The 26,971-nt window shown below is 37.6% G+C and overlaps 1 protein-coding gene and 1 long non-coding RNA gene across 3 annotated transcripts in view; both read right to left on the bottom strand.

Moving 5' to 3' along the window:
• LOC134660282 (nucleolysin TIAR) overlaps positions 1 to 7,279 on the bottom strand; it is a 68,000-nt gene extending 60,721 nt beyond the window's left edge. For both annotated transcript variants that reach the window (XM_063516032.1, XM_063516033.1), the window contains exon 1: positions 7,039 to 7,279. In XM_063516032.1, the coding sequence (XP_063372102.1) occupies positions 7,039 to 7,204 (166 nt within the window). In that variant the 5' untranslated portion in view covers positions 7,205 to 7,279. The remainder of the gene's footprint in view (positions 1 to 7,038) is intronic.
• LOC134660300 (uncharacterized) overlaps positions 1 to 26,971 on the bottom strand; it is a 209,307-nt gene that overhangs the window by 162,040 nt on the left and 20,296 nt on the right. The window lies entirely within an intron of this gene.

The raw sequence follows: 26,971 nt of genomic DNA, 5'->3' as shown, positions 1-26,971 counted from the left end.
ACGTTGTCGGAGCGATTAGTTTAAATTCATATCACCAGGCGGCTCCATCTCAAAACCTACACTACCAAGGCGTACAATATTATTAGGCGACTTAAGGCTACTAGACGCCGGGCTAGCCACGACGGGGTCTTCAATATTATATGCTAACAGATTAGCACACCGTACTAGACATCTTCTCGGGATACAAAGGAATTATAAGGATAAAGTGAAAAAAATAGGCTTAAAAGTCCGTTTTTTAAAGATATCCAGGAAAGTCGCATAACCCTAATTCATACGTACCTACGTACACGCATACTCATGTATTGCGTGCGCCTTAGCGAAAAATGTAAATATATCTCTGACGTCGACTGTACCTAAGCGTGATCTTGAATGTTTGAAGGTCGTATCGGTCCAGAAATACAGCGGGCGACGGTTTTTAGGGCTACCTCTCGGTCTATGCTGGAAAAGTGCGCACGCAAGGAAATGAGGTATTTGAAGTTTTCACAAAAAGTCTTAACAATTTGCTGACTGCGGTACAAGGTTGTCTGGGAAAGATCGCTTTTTAGGGATAAGACATGTTGTTAGGTACCTTTTTGTGTTTTTAAATATACACACAAATAAATACCCTTACCTGGATTCGAACCCGGGACCTCCTTGCTTCGTAGGCAGGGTCACTACCAACTAGGCTAGCTAGACCGTTCTATATAAAAACCGGCCAAGTGCGAGTCGGACTCGCGCACGGAGGGTTCCGCACCATCAACAAAAAATAAAGCAAAACAAGCAAAAAAACAAGTAATTAAAAAAACGGTCACCCATCCAAGTACTGACCCCGCCCGACGTTGCTTAACTTCGGTCAAAAATCACGTTTGTTGTATGGGAGCCCCACTTAAATCTTTATTTTATTCTGTTTTTAGTATTTGTTGTTATAGCGGCAACAGAAATACATCATCTGTGAAAATTTCAACTGTCTAGCTATCACGGTTCGTGAGATACAGCCTGATGACAGACGGACGGACGGACGGACGGACAGCGGAGTCTTAGTAATAGGGTCCCGTTTTTACCCTTTGGGTACGGAACCCTAAAAAATCGGTTAATTATATAACCCCGTGTGTCGTGCCGCCTCGCCCCGTTAATTACCGCAGGGGCTAATGAACACGAAATTATTACACCTAGCCATGGCATAACACTCTAGCTAGAGCGATAAAAAAAACCGGTCAGGTGCGAGTCGGACTCGCGTTCCAAGGGTTCCGTACTTCCGTACATTTAGTCAGACTCATGCTTGACTGCACATTTCTAATAGGTTTTCCTGTCATCTATAGGCAAAGAACTATTTTGTGTAATTTATCCAAAATTTTGGACCTAGTTTTTTCGGAGAATAAACGGGGGGAATGGTTATTTTTTGGCTATTTTCTTAAATAATTTCTACTATGTTACTCTTCGAAGGCCGCAAATATATGTGACACGCTCTTATGGCTCTACAAATAAGATCGTGTCAGATATTTTTGCGGCATTCGTTGTGTAACATTATTGCAGGTGACTGTACGTAGCCGTGTACGTATTACAAGTACAAGTGACAGTAAAATCTCGCGCAGTAACCCAAATCGACTTGTTTATGTAACAAATCAAATAAGCACACATCCCATATGATGGCAAATACTTAATGTAGGTAGCCTATGTTTGGACGCCTTGATCGATATAGGTAGTTAGTATAAAGGGCTTTCATATTTGAGTAAGCAGAGCCCTAAGGCTACATTTACATAGGGCAGTCACACACTCCTATGTCGTATTACAATGGTCACAGTAAAAGCTCACGCAGTAATAAGATTTATGCTTAAATAAAAAATATACCAGAATCGCCAAATTATTATCAATGAGTGATAATGATAATTATTATTAAGTAAGCATCTATTTGCAAACATATTCTAGCGAATTAACAATTTCGCGAATTTAGCGAATTAACCCATTCATATTTATAATAGTACCTATAGCAGTGGTTCCTAACCTGGGGGTAATTACCCCCGTGGGGGTAAAACTGGTATTTTACGGGGGTAATAAGCTAACCTAATATAACAATACAACAAACGTACACGTTTTATTTTTTTATTACCATATGGAGGAGGGGTAAAATCAGGTTCCCTAGTTAGTCATAGGGGTGACCGGACTGAAAAGGTTAGGAACCACTGACCTATAGTCATACACGGTCGTTATATGTACATTAAATAATATTTTAGTGACATACCTATAATTATGGTAATTTATTTATTTAAGTAAATAAGTGTAATTTTAATGCACAAATAAATATATCTAAAAACAAATTGTACAAATTTGAGTTGAAAAAAATATGTAAGACTAGCGACCGGGCGGATTTGCACGGGTAAACAAATTATACATAAACCTTCCTCTTGAATCACTCTATCTATTTAAAAAAATACACATCAAAATCCGTTGCGTAGTTTTAAAGATCTAAGCATACATAGGGACAGACAGACAGGGAGAAGCGACTTCGTTTTATACTATGTAGTGATTATGTAATTTATTTACTTTTTCTAGAATGGCCGTCCTGGACAAAGAAGCCAAACTTAGGGCCCAATTCGGATTTTGAACTAGACATCTATTAGATGTCTATTAGACATCACCAAGATACGACAACGATATGTTTAAGATCTTGCCTGTCAAATTTGACATTTGTGCGATTCTGGAGATACTCTTGAACGAGTTCCACAAGATATTATTACGATATTTTAACGTAAAAGTGACATTTGTTGCCCGAATTGAGCTGCAAGAACTAGTTGAAATCTAAACTACAACGTATCTAGTCCATATCGTATCGTTCTCTAGTCTAGAACGGATCTTGTTTTCCGAATACCGCGGTTAGTCTCCAACTACTTGACCTAAAACTAAACATTCTAAAATCACAAACTAGGTACCCTTGTTTACTGTTCCTACTCTCCCTGCGAGCGAACTTGCTGGCCCGACCCTCAAATATTCAGGCGCGCTAACAAGCCCCCCTTCCCCAGGGGAAGGGGGAGGGGGGTTAATTTGAAATGCCTTGCCCGACGGTGAGCAAGTTTTTGCAATATCGCTACAGGTGTAAACTTGCGTTTTAAGGTGTCTCTTATGTTATGTGTTGCAAATTGGTTTTTTAACCGACTTCAAAAATTAGGTTCTAAAATGAGCTCATTGCTTATTTACAAGCTTTTATTTAACTTGCAATGTTTGTATGTATAAGCTCGGGTCAAAACTTGCAAGTTGAATTAGAGTTTAGACCCACTTCCTAATATTTGATTGAGCTGAAACTTTACGTAAGTACCCTAACGACCCGCCCGGCTACGCACGGGTTATACACAACTTAACAAATTAAGACATTATATAGCTGTTTACATATTTGTTATAGGTACCTATTTCATATCCCATACTTTGTATATTATTATACTTATAGTAGGATATAGTTTTGACCTATCTTGTAGGATATAATTTTTTTTATCTTTATGCCGATTAGTACAGCTTTTATGTCTACCGTTCTCCAATTCTCCCTCAGTTGCTCAAGGATTAACTGGAAGAGATCCCTGAAAGGGATAAGTTCGCCTTTGTACTAATGTAACTTGTGTTCATGTTTTGTGTTTAAACACAAAACAATAAAGTATTTTACTACTACTACTACTACTACTAGAATTACTTTATTTATATGCGAAAACCGCATGAAAATCCGTTCAGTAGTTTTTGAGCTTATCGCGAACATACATATACCTACACAAACAGACAGACGCGGCGGCGGGGGACTTTGTTCACAGTTCTAGAGATCCTGGTCTACAGAACCTACTTGAATACTTTCCCTCTAACTACTTACATAAAGCAATGTTAAAATTTTGTGGTATTGTGGTAAATAAAGCTATTCAGAAACCACAAATACACAAAGAGAGGCATTATGGTTTCAAATATATCATCTTGATTTGATGACTCGCTTAAAATCGCGTACAAGTTTTTACATATTGGTACGAGGGAGATACGAGTAGATCTATATTTGAGCATGGACGCTGTGCCGATTATATGTTCAAGTGCGGGTGGCGATGTTTAGTATTAGGCATACAATTTGCATATCACTGTGTGACAAGGTAGCTTGGCTCACTTAACTATGAAATGTAACATCCTAATATGTAACCCTATCTTTCGCAAATAAATAACTTATGACTTATGACTTAATATGAGACTCGCCAGAGTGTGACTGCGGAGCCCCAAAGCAGACTATCCACCACATAACAGTCGTCTGCCCTAAAGGGGCGGGCGGGATATCGGCCTGTCAGTTCGAACAAAAAGTTGACAGTTCCGAACAACTGACAGGCCGATATCGTCCGGCGGACTGGTAATCAGTGGGCCTCTTAAGAGAAAGTTTATTGGCAACCATGAAAACTTGCTCCCTCCTAGTAAAGAAGCAGCCCTATGGGCCAAGACATTGGATATAGTTCCTTAATTAATTCTTTATTACTTTCTAATATTTTAAGCGACTCGAATCTTGGAATCTCTCGAACGATTAAATAAATTAGATCTATACCTATATATCATATTGTCAAAAGTTGCAATGCCACCCAGGGCCTGTTTATGTGTTCGTAAAATTATCACGTAAGTCATAAAATATGCCAATATTGCCAGTAAACAATGAAGCTCGATTTATTGGTAGTTTGCAGCGACGAAATATACTATGTATAGACGAATGTCTTGGTATATTTTTGACATCTCAAAATTGCTCACATTACTGACACTTGACGAGTATCTGACACCAAATAGAATAGAGTGTATTGAGAGATAGGGGAAACTGGGGAGGGTTGATCACCCCTTTTGTTTTTAGCATACATTTTCTTAACTATTTGTAGTATTGAAAAACTTTATAGACCATACGACTCAGAATTTATCTCTTCATTAATAGTTTGAATTAGAACAGATTTGTGCAATAAATTAGATCATTATTTAATGAAAACCCATACTGTTGACTTTTACCATGTGTCCCCTATGTAAGGGAGACTTGTTTACCCCTGGTCGGGAGCCTTGATCCTAGGGGTATCAAGTGACCCTGGTTCTTGGGACACATGGTAAACATATTTTTACCATGTCTCCCCATACCAGATTCTCATTGATTATTTAACTCGGATCGCTATTAGCAATGCATCTATAATTTTTAAAATACACAGCAAACATATATATATTGCATCTTCCATGCCTTGAAGTTGTATTTCCGGTAATCAGATGTCTAAGCCGAAGGGATCAAGTCTTCCAGATTTGGGGATACTTGGTAAAAAGATTTTAAGTGGCAATGTCATATTTCGAGGGTAGTATCTACATTAATTTATTCACTTTATCTACAGAAAATTAATATATGAAGATATCAAACACATATTAATCCATAATCTTATACTTTTAAAAAACAATGTAATCGTATTATCCATAAAACAACATAAAATAGGGAATCAATTTTTGTACCAAAAAAAAAACAAAAATCTAAGTTATTAACATAAAATTTCTTGTAACAAGCTAATTTTTTTAAAGTTCTTATGAAGGTATTTTTAGCGTCAGATACCTACAGCAATTTTAATTTTTTTACCCATCACTGGTCGTTATTGTTTACTATAATAAATAAGTTTAGAAATTTACTGCTCACGTTTCGAGGACGGTGTTTGAGCTGCATAATCCTAAAATCCTTTCTATGGACCGTCGGTTCTATAGTACATAAGGTCGGAAAGCCATTGAAATAGCATTTCATCCATAAAAACAAATATCGCCGGTTGAAAACCAAATATCGTTATAAGTGTTTTTTGTCGACCGAGTAACATCCCCTGTGTGTAAAACGTTTACCTTGATAAAAAAGACCAAGTACGGGTAGTTCGTAAAATGTTGATGTCAACTTTAGTCAGTCTTTTCAAAGGCCACGGGGATAATTCCGTTTTCGGAGTCGGTTGTATAATTAAAAACGGAATTATACGCCATTAAATTCCGTTTTAATAAACAATAATGAGTCAAAAACCTTGAAAGTTTAAATCAGTGTTTCTCTGGTCGTACTTTCGCGGCATGATTTACTAAAGAAAAGAAAATATTTATGATAGCTCTATGAATCATTTTGTAAGTAAATTTATTACAATGTATACTTGATCGCTTTGGGGGTGACATGATCCCGGAATCATATCTCCCCTGAAGAAAAAGACAAAGTCTCCCCATACATAGTAAGATTATAAAACGTGCCGTACTCGAAACATGTATTCGCGTATATCAATGTAATCCAAGTTAATCATCACTTCAATAAACAACAAATAAAATAAGCACACTCACTAACATCATTTCCATCTCATATTATAAAATAAATCCAGTTAAAGTTTACCGAAAATTTAATATAGTACGCAGAAAATCTTTCACCGTCCGCCATTTTTGAACCACTGACTTTTCCGATACAGTGCCATGACAGAACGTGAAGTTAGGAACGAATGAATGAGTGTTACCAGCGCAAAAAATTGTATCTCGTTTGGTTTGATTAAAAATGAAGTTTACCAAGTGTCCCCTAGGGATCGACCCTCCCCACCCTCACCTACTGTCAAGATAAATTATGTAGCCACAGTTAATTTACTGCCATCGACAGAAGATTAAAACTGTTGGAACGCCATTTGACTTTTATTCTTATTATTCTTTCACTGATATATGTTAATTTGTTAAATATCAAAAATTAACGTCATCTACTCGATAGTAGGCCAAAGGTATGGCGCCATCGCTCGAAAAGATTGCCTTACCTTTGGCCTAGTCTCGAGTACATGGCGTTAATTTTTGACATTTACCACAGGCGACAGTTTATTACACAGTTTAGCTGTTCGAGGCAGGAAAGGAAGACAGTGTTCGAGGTAGATATGGAAATGGAAGGAAGGCAGGAAGAAATAAATTAAGGAAGAAAGGAATAACTGAATACCTATATGAAGAAATGAATAAAGAAAGACAGGAATAAGGGAAGAAATGAAGATAGGAATAAAGAAAGAGGGAAAGAAAGATACAAACAAGTTTCCACTGAACCACTAAGTAACCACTTACCAAGTTTGGTGTGGGGGTGCGTGTGTTGGTGCTGCTGCAGCATCATGGGGTGCGGCAGCTGTAGCAGCTTGGGCTCCAGCTTGGCCTGCGCCACGGGAATGGGCCCAGCGTTGGTCATGGTGGTCATGGTGGCCGCTGGCATCATCAACGTCGACATGGCGAGCATCGTGGCAACATCACCTACTTCATTTCACTACACCATTTACTTTTTAACACTTTTTTTGTAGTTGAACTTTTTTTTGTAGTTTAACTTTTTTTGTAGTTGAACTTTTTTTTTAGAGTTGATTTTTTTCTTTTAGGTAACACTGGTTTTTCTATGCCCTTAATTTATTTTGATGTTGACGGTCCTAATGATGTTAGTTTGAAATAAACTGCACTTTTTTTTTAAACACGCTTCGATGAGAACATTTAGTTTTATTTATTTACTTATATAATACGAGTATGAAACGTTTTGTGGGTGCTAAAACTGTTAGACGTATTTTTGTATTTTTTATAATAAGTTCGGGAAACTTTGCATCGCAAGGCAATCTTATATAGTAACTTCAATTAAGTATATTAATATCCCGAGTGCAAAGGTTTAAACAAAAATAACTTTAAGACCAAATAATCACTGAAAATTCAGGGTTCTTGCTTTAGCCAGCACAAAATTACAGGTTGCGAAAATGGCCTGAATGGCTTCGGGCAAAGGTTGGTACGGCCGTGCCTCTTTGTTTTGCTCGACTTGGCGGGCGCACTACCGTGCCCCCAGATGTGGAAATATACTAATTAACATTGCCTATAAATAAGATTCAAAGAAACCCGAACTAAGATTGTAATTAATTATAATAATGAGTTATTCATAAATCGGTTTAATATTTTATGTAGTGTGGCCGTGAAAATGTATTTTAATTTAGGTACCTAGGTTTAGCAAAACAAATAAGAAGGTTGTCTGGAAGAGATTGCTTTTTATCGATAAGATGGACTGTTGTTGAACCTCTTATTTTCTGTATTATTTGTATTGATTTCTGCAATGATGTGTGCTTATTTTTAATATATTGTGAGCCCCGGGTATGTGTCTCACAGAAGTTTTGTTATTATATAGTACTTATTTGTATTGTATTATTTTGTAGGTACCTATATTTGCTACAATAAAACTCGTTTTATGAAAACTAGTTTTACAGTACATATGGGGCTACTTTTCCGCACTAGTGCGTAAAATATAACTTTTCGTGCGTATGTCGAAACTTTAAAGTGCCATATGTACTGTAAAACGTTGTTCGATACACGTGCGAATAGGTAATTCGCAACTCGCCACTCGTTTCGAATTTCCTCTTTTTCGCACTTGTATCGAAAATAACTATTTTATGCAGTACCCTGGTGAAGCGTATTAGAAGTGTAGTACAGATAAGTTGACCGTGACCAAAAAACGCGTACCTATTTTATTTTATAATGTTAATTAGGATAACAATTAAATTAAAAACCCCCTACGCCATATGCATAATAAAATATTTTAAGCCTTAGATCACGTAGTTGCTTAAGTCTAAAATAATGTATACCTACTCAAATATGCATAATTAATTAATAAAAGGAATACGCAACGAAATTATAACTAACGTCACTTTTCACATAATAACCCTATTCTTTATTTAACGCATACGTACAAAAGTAGGTTATTTAACCCCCTCACTGCTAAGCATAACTTATACGCCCATTAATTACGTTGGCTTGCCTCCATTTTTGCAACATGGCCGCGTACGAGAGAATGCTTTCAGGGTTCGAATCCCGCGTGTTACATTTATTTAACTGACCCAGTTTAAGGCCAATTAATTATTATACTAATGTAAATTTAATAAAACAATGTAAAAAGATTGTTTTATTCAATCGTGATAAGTATACCGGGTGTGGCTTGTAATACGAGCAAAATATTTAACTGTAGGCTGTACTCCTCATACTGACAAACATTTTGTTCAGGGACATATAAATATTTATTTGTTTTACAAGGGGGCAAAGTTGTTGTTTAACCACTCGTGCTAATATTGATACCCGAGCAAGCGAAAGATTCCAAAATTGAACCAAGAGCATAGCAAGCTTAGCAAGGGGTTCGATAAAAGGAATCTTGAGCGTTGCGAGGGTTTCAAAGCACGAGGGTTAAACAAAATTTGCCCCCAAGTGAAACACAAAATTTTTCACCACACCAACCCGAAGCAAATATTAAATGTAAAATATCAAACAAAATCAAACCAAATCAAATCCAAATGAATGTTATAAAATATTTATCACCCAAAATCATCATTTAAAAGTCAATTCTACGGGCAAACATAAGAAAACAACTCAAAATTTGCATTTGATTACTTTGCCTCACATCACATGTGAATAAAATGCAACTTTGCTATCAGGTTTTGAAGTGCAAAGTAAGCCTTTCCGAGCTGGTGTGGTGAAAAATAACTTGTTATTAGATTTTTTATACACACAGTTTTTTCCAAGCCGTAATACATTGCGGGCCCACTGGTTACCAGTCCGCCAAACGATATCGGCCTGTCAGTTGTTCGGAACTGTCAACTTTTTGTTCTAACTGACAGGCCGATATCGTCCGGCGGACTGTTGCGAACAACTGACAGGCCGATACCGTCCGGCGGACTGGTAATCAGTGGGCCCCTTAAAACTTGAATTCGCCTGATAACTGTTCATGCCAATCATTAAAGCATGGCGTTTTAAAAAATAATAACGATACCTCGATTGTATGAGAGCAGTTTTGCGAGAGGTTCGTGTGACTCTTAACGGATTGAATACATCAGAATATCGCTCTTGATCAATACTCACCTATAATATCTTATTTCGAAAGGTAAAGGGGAGAAGGGGGTCGATAGTTCCGGGTCAGATAGCGGATGTAAACTTGTAACTCAATCTTTAATGCATATTTGATGATATACCTATGTGTAGTCCCTATATCTACAACCCTTACTTGTTTATCATGATGTTATTCGTCGTTATACGTCGGGCGGGGTCAGTACTTGGATGGGTGACCGTTTTTTTGCTTGTTTTTTTTGCTTGTTTTGCTCTATTTTTTGTTGATGGTGCGGAACCCTCCGTGCGCGAGTTCGACTCGCACTTGGCCGGTTTTTTTTATTTATGACACTAATAAGAATCTGACTTTTGACATATGTCATCATTGACGCATATTTTCGAACAAATTGTCAAAAGCAGCAGCAGTATGTTTCTTTTTGCTGTCGATTATTGGAAATTACTTTTGTTATAAAATTTATTTTTTTACCTTTTGTTCTAATTAAAAACTATATTAACGTTAGAGCATTCCTTAGAAGTCATCCTACGTGGGATTTCAAAATTTGTCCAATGACTAAGGACACCCTGTATAATTTAATTTAGATGCCTGGAGAGCATTTATACCTCCAATCTTATTAGTATTAGTACTCTACATTGGGGACTTTTAACATCACCAAATTTAATGTAGTTTTAACCATATGGTTAATCTTATACCTTTAAGCGAGCAATTCTGTAGGTATAGATAATATTTCGAAAATCTCCAAAACGGCTCTAACGAGATCGATGAAATCTGGTAGACGGGGGTTTTCGGGGGCGAAACATCGATCTAGCTAGGTCTTATCTCTGGGAAAACGCGCATTTTTTGTCTCCCAGATTAATCATAACTCAGGAACAAATATCTGTAATAAACACACAAATAAATGCCCTCACCAGGATTCGAACCCGGGACCTCCTTGCGTGTAAAAATATTTCAGATATCTAAAGGAAAATGGGGGCTACCGGCCCGATTCGGATTTTGAAATAGACATCTGTTAGATATCTTTTAGACATCGCCAAGATACGATAACGATATGTTTAAGATCTAACCTGTCAAATTTGACATTTGCACGCTTCTGGCGATAATCTTGAACGATTTACACAAGATATGGCTTAGAGATCCAATTCACATCATGTTCACATCATAGATACTCATCTAACTCTATCTACCGTAAAAGTGACATTGGTTGATCGAATTGCACTGCAAAAGAGAACTAGTTGAAATCTAAACTATAACGTATCTAGAATGGATCTAGTACCTACGTGTCGTCTCTTGTGAACATCTTGAAGTTCGAATACGGCCGTGAGTTCGAATAGACAAGCGATCGTCCACTATCGTCTAATAAATTCTGAAAACGGAACTATAATCTAACTGGAATCAAGTAGGTACGATATTGAGCTGACTATACACGCACAGTTGGCGTCGACCGTCGGATTTCTGGTCCTTCATCAAACATTATCCGGGCGCGGCGGCCTACAGTAATGATTATAAGGTCACGTCACACATTTAGCGGATAAGCGCTGGGGCTAATTTCTCAAAAGCTTGTAACTTGTAATACAAGTGGAAGTCCGTTTCTGACAAAAGCTGCCAAAAAGTGACATCAGCTTGTATTACAAGTTACAAGCTTTTGAGAAACGGGCCCCTGGTAGCCTAGCGATAAGAGCATGTGACTTTCAATCCGGAGGTCGCGAACTCTAACCCCAGCTCGTACCGATGAGTTTTTCGAAACTTATGTACCTACGAAATATCATTTGATATTTACCAGTCGCTTTTCGGTGAAGGAAAACATCGTAAGCAAACCGGACTTATAAGGCCTAGTTTCGTCTGTGTTGGAAGGTCAGATGACAGTCGCTTTTGTAAAAAGTAGTGCCTACATCAAGTCTTGGGATTAGTTGTGAAGCGGACCCTAGGCTCGCATGAGCCGTGGCAAAATGCCGGGATAACGCGATGAAGAAGCAAGCTATAAATTTAGCCTAATTGGTGGTAGTGACCCTGTTTATGCAGAAGAAGGTCCTGGGTTCGAATCCCGTAACTATATCTAAGTACCTATGTATTTCTCTAAGCATGTATATCGTCGCATAATGCTTTTCTTAGTTTACGGCTAGGTTGATTTGTGAAAGATTGTCCCGAATGTCTTTTTCACGAGCGTTTAAAAACGCTTCCCGCTCCGCTTGTAAAAGGCTCCAGCCTGTTCCAGTAAATTTGGGCAAATAGCCCGTAATGCGTCCCAGGAACCCTTTTACCGACCTCTGCCACAACGGAGGTCGTTTACACTGGGGCAAACGCGCCAAAAATATTTACACAGGATATGTTTCAACCGTGGAACAATTCACTTACACACACTACTATTTACATACTTAATGTCACTTACACCATCCTACTAACCCGGAGTTAACCGGTTAAACCGTTAACCCAGTGTCTAATTGTACTGGTAACCATGGTAACTCTGGGTTTAATCGGTTAACCCCGGGTTAGTGAATGGTGCAAGGGGCTCTTAGAAAACATCCACAGCTAAGGACAAAATATTTGTGATAAACACAAAAAAAATGCCCTTATCAGGATTCGAACCCGGACCCGGGACCTCCTGCTTTGTAGGCAGGGTCACTCACTAACGACTAGACGAGAAGGTCGTCAAATCATTATAACTTTTTGTTAGGTATAGTTGGTTATAGGTACCTATATGATTTTTTGTAGATTAATTTCTGGAAATTTTTCAAACAGGCGGACCCATGCCATGAGGCATTGCTAGCTTAGAGATCCATTAGTTTTATTTTGTAATCAGCAAATCAGCAATACTATTCGCTTAACAATAAGCTATTTTATAGTTTTGCTGACAGTTCATTTGATTCAAAAAATTCATTAGATAGATAGATAGATAGATAGCGTTTATTGGTAAAAAGTAATATTTTACATGTCAACAGTTAGTTATACAGTTCATCAGTATTATTTACATAGTGCGGTAAATTTAATTTCGTTGTAATATTTTAAGTAAGTACCTTAATCAAGGAAAGTCACATACTAGTATACAATTCAAACAAATTAAATTGTTAAACTAATATATGTCATATTTATAGTTTAATTAAGTAAGCATTCATATCTCACAAAAGAGAATTGATAACATAATAAGGTTTGAAGACATAAAACGTAGGAACTATGTCGTTAAAATACAATACATATATTATGCAGCGTAATGAAATTGCTATGACCCTCGGGGGAGCCACTAGGTTGGTTATTGCTCATTTTTAGGGTTCCGTACCGCCAAAGGAATAAACGGAACCCTAATAGGATCACTCGTGCAGCCGTCCGTCTCTCACAGCCCATTTTCTCCAAAACTACTGAATGAATGAAGTTGAAATTTGAGTTAAGTCTTGAGAGCTAAGTGTCCGTTGTCCGTCTGTCTGTCCGAGTGTCCATCTGTCTGTCAGTTGAAAATTTCACAGATGATGTATTTCTGTTGCCGCTATAACAACAAAAACTAAAAAGTACGGAACCCACGGTGGGCGAGTGCGACTTGCACTTGTCCGGTTTTTTTCTCCTACATCGAGAGAGCTCGTTATTCTCAGTAGAAAAAACTGAAAATTTCGTAATGTAGTTTAAAGAAATTTATTTCAGTACAATTTCGCCTACCAAATAGGTACTTATCACCTAAATCGGTCCAGTACTTTTAGAGAAAATTAGCTGTAACAAACAGACGGACAGACAGACAAATTCTATAAGTGTTTTTTTTTTTTTACGGAACCCTAAAAAGCAGTGTTAGATTAAAACTTCTCAAACATTGCTTGTGCTAAACGAAATGCTTTGTTTTTCACCCAAGGCGTGTAAAACTGTCATGTCTACCGTCTGTCTGTCTGTCAGACGTTATCAAGTGCACGATTTTCCTTAAAAACATGCAATTCGGTAAATAAAGACTTAAGGTGAAAAATACGGAGAAATTATAGCATTACTTTTTTAGGGTTCCGTAACTCAAAAGGAAAAAACGGTAAGTACCCCTTATAGGATCACTCGTGCGTCTGTCTGTCTGTCTGTCCGACCATCCCCCCCCCTTATCTCCGAAACTACTGGGTCTAAAAATTTTATTCTTATAGATGACAGGAAAACCTATTAGAAATGTGCAGTGAAGCGTGAGTCGGACTTAATGTACGGAACCCTTGGAACGCAAAACATAGTAGAAACACTAAATGACTTGTCACAACAATCCCAAATTGAAATGACTTTGCCGCTCTTGTGATTAAAATGCAACTTTCTCATCAGTTTTCGAAGAATAAAGAGGGCATTTACCAGCTGGTGTGGTAAAAACATTTCTGAATCGACACGGAAAGAACGCAATTCGCAACTCGGCGTATCACAGCGTACAAACAAACAGAAACACTCTTAACTGTCCATCGTGGACCTTATGCCTTTGGTAATAAGGTTCACGACCTGTCAGTTAACAGTAGAGATGCCTCGAATAGTGGTTTTGGTCGAATACCGAATATTCGGCCCCTCTCTCGGCCGAAGCGCCGAATATTCGGCATGACATGCGAACATTTTGAGTCACAATTATTATGAAAACATTTATTTATAAACAAGATAATTATGTACAGTGGTATTACTAAAATAAATTAAAAACTAGCTTAAATCTAAAATAGGCCCTTGAGGCATTGTACCAAGGATGCTGGCGACATTTCCTCGCTGTATCGCAATGCTGTATGAAAACTGTTCGCCAACAAAGCACAACGTTTGCTAAGATATATTTTTTGTTGAACAGAATTAATGAATATACCTAGTTAGAGTCAATCAAATCAGACCCATGATAAAATTTAAATATTTTGTAATCAACAAATGGTCAAAAAAGGGTCTTCGTATTTAACTACTTTCGAAGAACATATTTTAAATATTCAATTAATGTACCTAGATTTTGGTTATTTTTATTGGTATTCGGCCGAATAGTAGGCAACATTCGGCCGAATTCCGAATATTCGGCAAAATGGCCGAATAGGCCGAATACCGAATAGTTGCCGAATATTCGTGGCATCTCTAGTTAACAGTATGGGCGATGGTAGAAACCAGGGCTTTAAATACCGTTAAAAAGTTGGTATCGTTACCACAAGGTGACAGATTTAACGTTAAGTTCTAACTAACGTTAAACCAGGTACCGTTAGTTATACTACTCTTTACCGGTAACAAAATGGTAACGTTAGCAGCTGTCAATTTCAGCTAACGTTAAGTCAAAGGTATCGATACACCATTTTTAACGTTAGTAGGTAACGTTAACAGCAGCGTATTTACCGTTTGATTCACTGATAGATGCCATCATCGTTGACAATCGAGCGAATGTTCATTCACTCTCAAGCAGAGATGGGTATTTCGTAATTGATTCCTGAGGGCCTACCGCGAACCACTTTGGTCGTGTTGCCTCCCTGTTACACTTACGTACGAATTTACAAGTGCGATAGAGAGGCAACACTTCGAACGTGGTTCGCGGTAGGCCCTCTGGTTCCACGGTTACTCGAAATTACTTTGTAATCTGATTACCGATTCCCAGATTACTTTGTAATCTAACAATACCGAATTACTAAGTACACTTATAATGTACCTTAAATGGTTAAGGAATCAGGAATCACCTTTTTTAATATTACAATTACTAGTAATTGGAATCAATGTCGATTCCTCATTACAGGAATGAAAATGAAAAAAATGAAAATGATTCCTTTCAGATTACATTTCGTACTACTACTATCAAAAGTACATTTCGATAGTAGATATGTTGTTGATGTTGGATTAATAGATATAGATGCACCTTATTTGAATCAGGTGTGTAGATTTCGAAAATGACCATTTTGGAATCCAAGATGGCGACCATGCAGTATGTCATAAAAGTCGTCATGGATGTCGTTTTATACGTTTCAGGGAGTGATACGAAGCCGCCAAGACCTTTTCACGGCTAGGCATGTATAGTGCTTTTCTCAAACATGCAATGAAATAATAATAATGTCCCAATGTGATAGGTTGTTCAGTGCGTGTGGTTCTGAAGAGAAACGAAAATTTTATTATTTTTGCGCTACGAAGCACTGTTTAGGAGATCCAGCCCTATAAAGATTTTTATCTCTTTATTTTTCTTCTTTTTATTCGTTTTTAGGGTTCCGTAGCCAAATGGCAAAAAACGGAACCCTTATGGATTCGTCATGTCTGTCTGTCCGTCCGTACGTCACAGCCACTTTTTTCCGAAACTATAAGAACTATACTGTTGAAACTTGGTAAGTAGATGTATTCTGAGAACCGCATTAAGATTTTCACACAAAAATAGAAAAAAAAAACAATACATTTTGGGGGTTTCCCATACTTATAATAAGTCTTAGAACTGAAACTCATAAATATTTTTTTCATCGAACCCATACGTGTGCGGTATCTATGGATAGGTCTTAAAAATGATTATGAGGTTTCTAATATCATTTATTTCTAAACTGAATAGTTTGCGCGAGAGACACTTCCAAAGTGGTAAAATGTGTGTCCCCCCTCCCCCCTGTAACTTCTAAAATAAAAGAAAATTAAAACTAAAAAAAAATTACATTAACATGCAAACTTCCACCGAAAATTGGTTTGAACGAGATCTAGTAAGTAGTATTTTTTAATACGTCACAAACTCCTAAGTCATATTTAAAAAACCGGCCAAGTGCGAGTCTGACTCGCGCACGGAGGGTTCCGCACCATCAACAAAAATAGAGCAAAACAAGCAAATAAACGGTCACCCATCCAAGTACTGACTCCGCCCGACGTTGCTTAACTTCGGTCAAAAATCACGTTTGTTGTATGGGAGCCCCACTTAAATCTTTATTTTATTCTGTTTTTAGTATTTGTTGTTATAGCGGCAACAGAAATACATCATCTGTGAAAATTTCAACTGTCTAGCTATCATGGTTCGTGAGATACAGCCTGGTGACAGACGGACGGACGGACGGACGGACGGACAGCGGAGTCTTAGTAATAGGGTCCCGTTTTTACCCTTTGGGTACGGAACCCTAAAAACACAAAAAAAGAAAAAAAAGAAAAAAATATTTATAGGGCTGTATCTCCTAAACCGTGCATCGTTGCGCAAAAATAATAAAATGTTCGTTCCTCTGTACGAAAACCCCTAATTAGGACATTATTATTTCACATTGGATGTAATAATATCTCAAATAAGAATTTAAGTTTCACCATTCTAGATTAACATAAAGAATAATGACATAAGACTATGAACTCTAACTACTAGAATTAAAGTTTAGTTTTACTAACGTACCTACATAATTATCTTTAATCGAATCGAATTTAGTTGAATCATTTTTACAAGCAAGCAGTAACATCAATAAATAGGTGTCTCATTTAATATAATCCGACTAAATTACATTTCAGCAACACCTCCATATTTCACAAAATAAATTAAGACATTATCTAACCTATATAATCTTGACGTATATTATATCAAAGACGCCTGTACCTAATATACACCGACCAAGTAACGAATTAGCTATACCGTCATATTTAACAAACTAATTTATGACGTTTTGCAACCTTCTTATTTTGGCAAATATATTCCGACACAGCCGGGTGGTATTCTATCTGTCCAATCTCGGTCCAATGTGTATTTGCGTCTCACATTTTGCTTAATGAGAGAGTGAGACGCAATGCATATTGGACAAAGATCTTAAACAAGTAGAATACCACCTCTTTCATTTGATAAACATAAAGAATAATGACAAAAGACTATGAACTCTAACTACTAGAATTAAAGTTGAGTTTTACTAACGTACATAATTATCTTTAATGTATTTTGACTGATTCTATTTCAATTTGACAGAAGCCTTGCCGTATTTATGGTCAATAAGGTCTACTGGCCTTAAAATTGTGTATGAAATTACAAGCAAATATCAGCTTAAAGAATGATAGTGTTAACGTTAGTTTGGTAACGTTAGTTTATAATGTGAATTGGGTAATGTTAACAAGCCCTGCAATAAAAAGTAAAATTACCGGTAAAATTAACGTTAACTAGCTAACGTTATAATAATGTTAAGTTATCAAGTATCGTTACCATTTACTACCGGTAATAAGGTATTTTTATGATTTTAACGTTAAGTAACGTTACTTTATAATGTGAATTGGTAACGTTAACAAGCCCTGGTAGAAACAGCAACACTCTTAACTGTCCATCCGTGGGCCTTATGCATGAGGTAATAAGGTTTACAATAGTGTGCAGATGGTACAAAGAGCCTTGCACTGAAACAGAATTCCTGAATAGACAGCGGGGCTTTTTCAGTCAAGCTTAGCCTTGGATGAGGGGAAACCGGGGCAAGCCTCGAATCATGCTTGATGGATACTAAAAAACATAGCAATTCCTAGGGTACCATTCATTTATTACGTAAGACGATTAAGGGAGGGAGAGGGCGTCGAACATGTCTTATTTTTTCATACAAGATGGTGGGATAGTCTTCATAGTTCTTACGATCTTAAGATCAGATACGAAAATTTTCAAATTTCTATGTAATTATGACATTTAAAATAAAACTTCCATAATCTATGCCATCAAACACGATGCAGAGTTAGCTTAGACGGATTAAAATCCGTCGTATTAGAATACCATAATAGGAAGGCATTTTTTGAAAAATAAAAACTAAAACAAACCAAACGTGTATTTATTATTCATTTAGATTCTTACGTAATGACGTAATGACGTACATGATGGAGGGGGTCGGTTTAAGTATTCTTATTTTTTTCTTACATAGGGGGTCAAACACTGACAAAAATCGTCTTACGTAATAAATAAATTCTTTCGTCGCCCGGATCACAACCCGCCAACGTGAAATTTTGACCCTTGGAACACAAGTCCGACTCGCACTTCACCGGTTTTTTGTAAACTTTTCAAACAGAAATCTTTTATTTTATTTTCATACCTTTAAAGGTAACAATTGCTTCCGTTGTTCTTCGAGCGTAGCTCGGCAGTCAAACAGAACAACGTTGACAGCGAGGTCGGCCGGGCCCTTATTTACAACCCTTCATTAGGATATTTATTTAGCGACCGCCAAGAAGCACTAGAGAGGGGCAAATGACAATATTGAATGTCGATATTCTTATTATAACTAATATTTATTGTAAAAACTTAAATATAAATACAAACGAAATGTATAAAAAACCGGTCAAGTGCGAGTCGGACTCGCGCACGGAGGGTTCCGCACCATCAACAAAAAACAAGCAAAAAAACGGTCACCCATCCAAGTACTGACCTCGCCCGACGTTGCTTAACTTCGGTCAAAAATCACGTTTGTTGTATGGGAGCCCGACTTAAATCTTGATTTTACTCTATTTTTAGTATTTGTTGTTATAGCGGCAACAGAAATACATCATCTGTGAAAATTTCAACTGTCTAGCTATCACGGTTCGTGAGATACAGCCTGGTGACAGACGGACGGACGGACGGACAGTAGGGTGGAGCGTCGTTGTATGGGAAAAAATTAAAATTTGATTATCAATGTGGAACCGGTACAAAAAGTTGCAGTTTGTCATGTAGATTATAGTGATTATATCAAGTTTCAAAATAAACACTACTTTTAGCCCTCTACCCAGCCGCTAAAGAAATTAATAAAGGTAAATTTTCATCAATTATTTAAATATACTATTTCACTAATATGTGTACATTTTATTGAAATTATATAATACTTAATAAGCGTTTAATAAGTTATTACCAAAATTTTTGTGCTTTTTTTAAATATTTATGAAATAATAAAATTTCAAACTTTCATATTAAACAGCAATTTCATGCAAAACAAGGAAAATGCTACAGTGTAAAAAAAATATATGAGTTATTTTTTTTAGACGTTCTTGTGCCAAAGTAACGGTGTTATTGATTACGAAAAGTATCATTTTACTGCAAAAAATGGGTTACTTATATGTTTAAATGATCGTCAAATTTTGCCCTTCGGCGTCGCTTACGCCCTTTTTGGGTCATGTTCACGCGTATGTTAGGCATATATTTACTTTTACTAGTAGTATTTTTATTATCTTATCACGTTCAAAATAGTTTTCACGGTTCTGTAATAAGTTGTAAACTGCAATGTGTGCACAATATCTGGGTTAAAGGGCTTTTCCATAAAACCTCTATTTACGTGGTTTTACCATGTCATCAAAATATACGTTATAAACAAAAATAAGTATAGGAATCGAGTATATCTGTAACAAAAAGATGTTATTTAATGAATAAAACTTGTTATAAAAAAAATAAGCATAAATTAAATTTATTAAAAATATACATATATTGCTATATATAATCGAATAGTAGAGGGCTAAAAGTATATACCAATATTTTTTTTATTATTTTTCCCTTAAATAATAAAAAATTAGACATCCTTTTAGAGGGGTTCCATTGCTATATTCAAGAATTTTGGATTTCGCTCCACCCTAACGGACAGCGGAGTCTTAGTAATAGGGTCCCGTTTTTACCCTTTGGGTACGGAACCCTAAAAATGACTACCTACTAAATGTCCCGGGATGCCACCGATGCAAAGGTGCCATCACGCTCGCTGCGTTGCCGCGTTGGATTGCGATGGACAGCCTTTTCATCAGGAAAAACCCGGAGCGGGGGCCAAGGCCCCTTTCAAACAGGCGAATTTCATTTCTAATATAGGTACTTATAACCGAAAATTTTCAAAATCAAAATTTGCGACGGTCTTTAATTTCTTTTATATACATTCTTCACAATTCCCATCTCCAGGCGTCCATAAGCTACGGTGACTGCTTACCATCAGGCGACACATATGCTTGTTTGCCACCGAAATATATTATATAAAAAAATGGCCCACTGTTTATTTTACAAGCATGTAATGTCGTTATAGTTATCATAAAAGCGAATACGAACATGGCCTGACATTATTATCACTACCTACATAAAACAAAGTCGCTTCCCGCTGCCTGTCTGTCGGTCTGTCCCTATGTATGCTTAGATCATTAAAACTACGCAACGGATTTTGATGCGGTTTTTATTAATAGATAGTGATTCAAGAGGAAGGTTTATGTGTAATTTGTTAACCCATGCGAAACCGGGGCGGGTCGTTAGTAGTTATCATAAAAGCGAATACGAACATCGCTTGGCATTTTAATAATAAAACACAAGTCATTGCACTCATAATAGTGACACGACATGACTCTGTTTTCGTTAAAACTAGGTTATATTGTTATGTGCAGACAACATCAAATATATAGTGACGGTCCTACAGGCCAAATATATCGATACACGTCATTATTTCTATAGACATAAAGGTGTATTACGATATATTTTTCCGTAACTACCTATACGAACTTTTTAGTCTGACTTGTTGTAATGATTTCGGTTATTTGTCCAGCGGAAAAACATATTTTGACGCAATTTAAATTTACCAAACTTAAATTTTTGTGGTAGTAAAAGCCTTTTTGACGGCGAACATTTCTTCTAACAAATTGCGCCACAATTGTTATTTGTTTCATAGGGGACAAAGTCGTTGTTTAGCCCCTCGTGCCGTGTATACCCGAGCAAGCGAAAGATTCCAAAATTGAACCACGAGCGTAGCGAGTTTCAAGGCACGAGGGTTAAACTATATTTTGCTCACGACTGAAACACAAACTTTTTCACCAAACAAACGCAACGAGTTACGTACATAGAGTTTGACCAAGAAAAATCTGCAACGATTTTGATAGCACACGCAGTGCTAGTGTTAATTATTTTTAACGTCTAACTTCTTTAAAATTATGACGTATAAATAAATAAAATTGCACTGCGTGTGCTAACAAAATCGTTGCAGACATTTCTTGCTCTAACTCTCACTTAAAAGTAAATTCTACCAACATGAGGAAACAAACCAAAATTTGCATTAGATTACTTTGCGACTCTTGTGGAATAAAGCCAAGTTTCTCATCAGTTTTCGAAGAATAATGAGCCTTTACAAGCAGTGACAGGTCATTAAATCCGACTCACGCTTGACTGCACATTTCTAATAGATTTTTCTGTCATCTATAGGTAAAGAACTATATTGTGTATTTTTTACAAAATTTTAGACCCAGTAGTTTTGGAGATAAAGGGGGGAAAGGTCGGATAGACAGACATACAGACGCACGAGTGATCCTATAAGGGTACCGTTTTTTCCTTTTGAGGTTCCCACGGAACCCTAAAAAGTGACCCTCCCATTTTCAAACTATCGATATTTCTTGTCCCAACCCTATGATAAAATTAACAGGGTTGACGGTAATGAAATTTCACAATGCAAACATAACCCCGGGGATAAAATGGCCGCTGTTTTACTTTCCTTTGATACACGGGATATGTACACGAACTCTAATTGACATTGGCGGTTAAATGGGTGAATCAACTTTTTCTTGTCACTCGTTGCCACATGGTTATGTTCCCCTGCCCTAGTAGCACGGTCGCATTTTTATCGTTTATCACCATGCCTGTCACGTTCTAACAAGTATGTAAGTGCGAAAGTGACGAGCATAGTGATAGTCGATAAAAATGGAACCGTGCTGAGCCCGCTGGGTCACTCTTAAAACCTGATTTTTAGGCATTTAAATTCACCAAACACGCTTTTTTGTGATACTTATAAACCCTTTCCTTTGAGGGTCGTCTACCAAGCGTGTCAGAAGAAGGTGGTGTATAATGTCTTCTAACAAACTATGCTACTATTGTCTCTTGGCTGACCGGACAGAATATCAACAAGAAATAGTTGATCCACCCAAATATTCAAAATTCGAAATTGTGACTTTCCATCAGAGAAGGGTCCTTATGCTCCATGAGCAACTCTAATAAAAGCGCCGCGTGACGGACGTTAAGTCTCATTTTGTGTGGGATTTTGAACAGCGCGCCAAGCGGGGCGTTTCGGAAACTCAGAATCCCATACAAAATGAGGCTTAATGAGACGTATGTCACGTCACGCTATCGAATGAAATTTACACTAGGGATACTAGGCGCATAGCCAACATGCCAATCGTTAACTCTCTGAGGGGCTACCGCGAACCACGTACGACGTGTTGCATCTCTGTCGCACTTGTAATTTCGTACGTAAGTGTGACAGGGAGGCAACACGTTGAACGTGGTTCGCGGTAGGCCTTCTGTACCTAACTGGCACCCAAAATGCCCATGGCCTACAGGCCATCCGCCGGGGCGCACGTGGTCAAATGCTGACAGCGACCCTGCGGCAGGGGGGTGTCACTCCGCAGTTTAGGTACATTTGGCCGGCGCGCCCATCGAACAGGCGTATGGCAGTGAGCTGCCGCTCGGCGCGCACGAGTCATGTCACGTGGCGCTCGCGCAAAATTGAAAATACACAATAGCTTCGAAACTTACTTCCGTGAGAATCAGACATACTATCTCCGGATAAAAAATGTATGTTTACATAATCAACGTTTGTAATTCCTACATATTTATCTTAAAAATAATAAATCAGTGGGTATAAAGTCTATTTTTTTATTCGGTAGACTAAAATGACATTTCATAGTATGAAATGACACATGATGTTCATACTATGAAATGTAATTTTAGTCTACCGAATAAAAAAATAGACTTAGGTATAAAAACTTGTCAAGTGATAACCCCGTGCGACACTCACAGCTCGGTCATAAAACTGCGGCGCGCAAAGGAGATTCACGGTTCGTGCGCGGTTATAAGTTTCAATTTTGCTTGCAGGCGGCGATATAGGTGTAATTTTATACCTAAATCTGACTTTTGTGAAGGAGTGAATTTTCTGTACGGTAGTACTATTAGTTATTCTGTGCCTGCGGCACCCCATCTAGAGCGGAGTCGGCACTCGTTGGTGGTTTTAGACGGTAGTCCTCCACTGGTTAGTCCGTCATACCCCCTGGTTCCCCCGGACCAGGTGGCATGCGTAAACGCATTTCCCAACGTTAAAAAAAAATCTGTACCTAGCGTATCGTAGTCATCTCTATCACTCTTCCACACTAGTGCGACAGAGACAGATGCGTTTCGTTCGCTACGGATCGTTAACGATTGCACGTTGGCTATGCACCCTCTTCTCATTCGCTCGCGCTATATGTACGGCCAAGTCCGAGTGATACGAACACGCGTATGATAACTAAATGATATAATTTAGATATCGTTTTGAAATTAAGTCTACGTTCGAATTGGCTTATAGTTATATATTCTTAGAGAAATTTAACCTGATTCTTTGTTTCCCTTCAGACTGGAGGAGTTATCTGTAACAAAATAAATAAATATTAGTACGAGTATATATATATGTATATATATATATATGTCGGCGACGGATGGTCCCGATGGCGGTGGGCGCGTGGGGGTAGTACCTAGATGTATTACTTCACAGCCAAAATAGTAGGTATGCTACCTACGCATGAAATAAACATTCGGACTCATTAACCATACTAGTGCCTACTATTATTTCAGTACTAAATAATCAAAATAACTAAACGATCTTACGATGGAATCGGAATTCAATAAAAATAAAAAGATCACATGAAATCGTTCAAATCTTTATTTAAGTCAAACTACACCGCTTCCAACCCTACACCTCTGACCCGAGAAGATTTAACCCGGCAACAAACTCGGCGGGACACATCTTTTCAAAACAACACATAGTTTCTTTATTTTACAAAAGTAAGCTTCTAATGGCACATAAGAAATCAAAATAACACTTGGAATAAAACACTTAGCTAAACGGTTAAACAACGTGAGAATCTATAAGCTTTCAGAATAATCCTTCAGGTGTAAGCCTTCAGGAACGTAGCGAATTAGGCACGAGCTTGGCTAACGTCCGATCTCTAGCGCGGTCCGATCAAGAAGAAAGAAGCCAGTCCCAGCGGCAGAGCCAACCGCTCCCGCCTCCAATTCAAGTTGGTAAACCTGCCTGACCAGTCTACCAACATAACGACAAAAATGCCTGCTCGTGCCTACGTTCACTCAAGATACTCCTCTTGACGTTCCAAAGCCTTCTACCTGTCATTTTAGTTCATCAATACGCCAATAGATGGTGGCGTTATTCACTACGCAACTTTATTATTTCGTTACAAGCAAATAATACGTTGCCAAACATTGCTAATCGACTTTTACAGGCGTCTAACTATGAACTGTAATGCTGCAATACGTCTTTCTGGTGTCTCGCTCCGACATATATATGTATGTATGTCACTTTATTGCACATAAACAGGTTTACATAAAACGGACAAAAACAAAACAAAAATAAAAATGTTATTTACAAAGGCGCACTTATCCCTAAAAGGGATCTCTTCCAGCTAACCTTTGAGAAAATGCGAAAGGATCAAACACTAACAGGTGAAAGACAGTTTAATATGGACAAATAGCAATATGAGAATTTTGGATACACATAAAGGAAGACGAGAGCAATAAATAAAGAGAAAACCGGTACTAACCTACTCATAAATAAATAATAATAAAGCCTTTATTAACAATCTTACTTCCATATTTCTATAGTAGGTGCCTATTCTTATATTTACATATTTATTTTATATTGTTTCTGATTTTTTTTTGGCACCGGTTATTTAGTTTCTGCAGATTGTCTTGCTTTGCAGCATAGGCCTCCCCAAGATTTCTCCAAGCCACGCCACTCCAATATTAGTATAATTATATTTAAAATTGACAACCCTGTCTAGTAGGTAGTTGGGGAGCCGACGATGCTAAGTGTACTTACTCGAGCGTCGTACAGACCTATTGGAATCGAAATATTAGAATGATAAGAAGAAAAAAAGTTACCTCTATAAAGTTTTTTTCCAGCGAGCCGGAAAGCGTCTACAATTTTTTTTAAATTTCGGGAGGTTGGTGGAGGGTTAACAAATCGTTAACAAGCAGTTTGTGGGTTTGGTCGTTTTTGTCCACGTTAATGCTATATTTTTTCTATAACTTAATATAACACTTATTTGTAGGCATTTTCTTTATCTGACCAACACAAGTTTGTCACCAAATTTTTACATTGTAACCGTCAGAAATGCGTGCAAATAATTATCAGATTTAGTAATTTTAGCACAATTATAGCGTTAATTTGGACTAATATGACCAAATCCACAGTCTGCTTAACAATTTGTTGAACCCCCCACCAACCAAGGGCTCAACATAGATGGCTAAAAGGGGTAAAGGTAGACTACACGGGGTAGCAAGATATCACTCATATTTTAATCTGACGCGCTTGAGTAAACACAAAAAACCCCTTTTGGGCTCTCCTACCATAGTGGGTAGTGACCTTGCCTGCGAAGCCGATGGTCCCGGGTTCGAATCCCGGTAAGGGAGTTCCTGTGTCATAGACGTTTTCTATGTATATAAGTATGTATTTATCTATATAAGTATGTATATCGGCGCCTAGCACCCATGATACAGACTTTGCTTAGTTTGGGGCTAGGTCGATCTGTGTAAGATTATTCCCAATTATTTATTTATTTATCTTAATCCAATAAACTGCCGTATTCGAACTTCAAGATATTCACAAGAGACGACACTTACTAGATCCATTCTAGATACGTTATAGTTTAGATTTCAACTAGTTCTCTTTTGTAGCTCAATTCGGGCAACCAATGTCACTTTTACGTTAGATAGTGTTAGATATCTATATTAGATGTGAATTGGATCTCTAAGTCATATCGTGTGGAAATCGTTCAAGAGTATCTCCAGAATCGCAGAAATGTCAAATTTGACAGATTAGATCTTAAACATATCGTTATCGGGATACATAGCAGAATGTGCAAGTCGCAAAATGAGCACTAGTGCAAATCGCAGAAGGTGCAGGTAGTAAAACGTGCAGATCGTAAAACGAGCAGGTCGCAAAATGTGCAAATCGTACAAAGTGCAGGTCGCGAAATGTGCAAATCGTAAAAAGTGCAGGCCGCATAATGTGCAAATCATAAAAAGCGCAGGTCGCCAAATGTGCAAATCGTAAAAAGTGCAGGTCGCGAAAGGTGCATATAGTAATGTCGTTTGCTTTGTGTGTCGTCCCTAGTTAAACTGCATGGTACAAAGTCCAACGGGCATATTTCAAAGCACTGCCTCATAAATTATTTGCTCATAAAACAAGGTCACGATAAGGTATCAAAATAATAAAAAAGATAGCAGGTTTGTTTCAAAATATTTTAACATTCGGTAATCAACAGAAGCCTTATTGGCAACGATTACGCTTTTTGGACCTG

This window comes from Cydia amplana, chromosome 26, assembly GCF_948474715.1.
Source record: "Cydia amplana chromosome 26, ilCydAmpl1.1, whole genome shotgun sequence".
Lineage (NCBI taxonomy): Eukaryota > Metazoa > Arthropoda > Insecta > Lepidoptera > Tortricidae > Cydia > Cydia amplana.
Note: the sequence above shows the minus strand (reverse complement) of the source record. Positions and strands in the feature narration are given on the sequence as shown.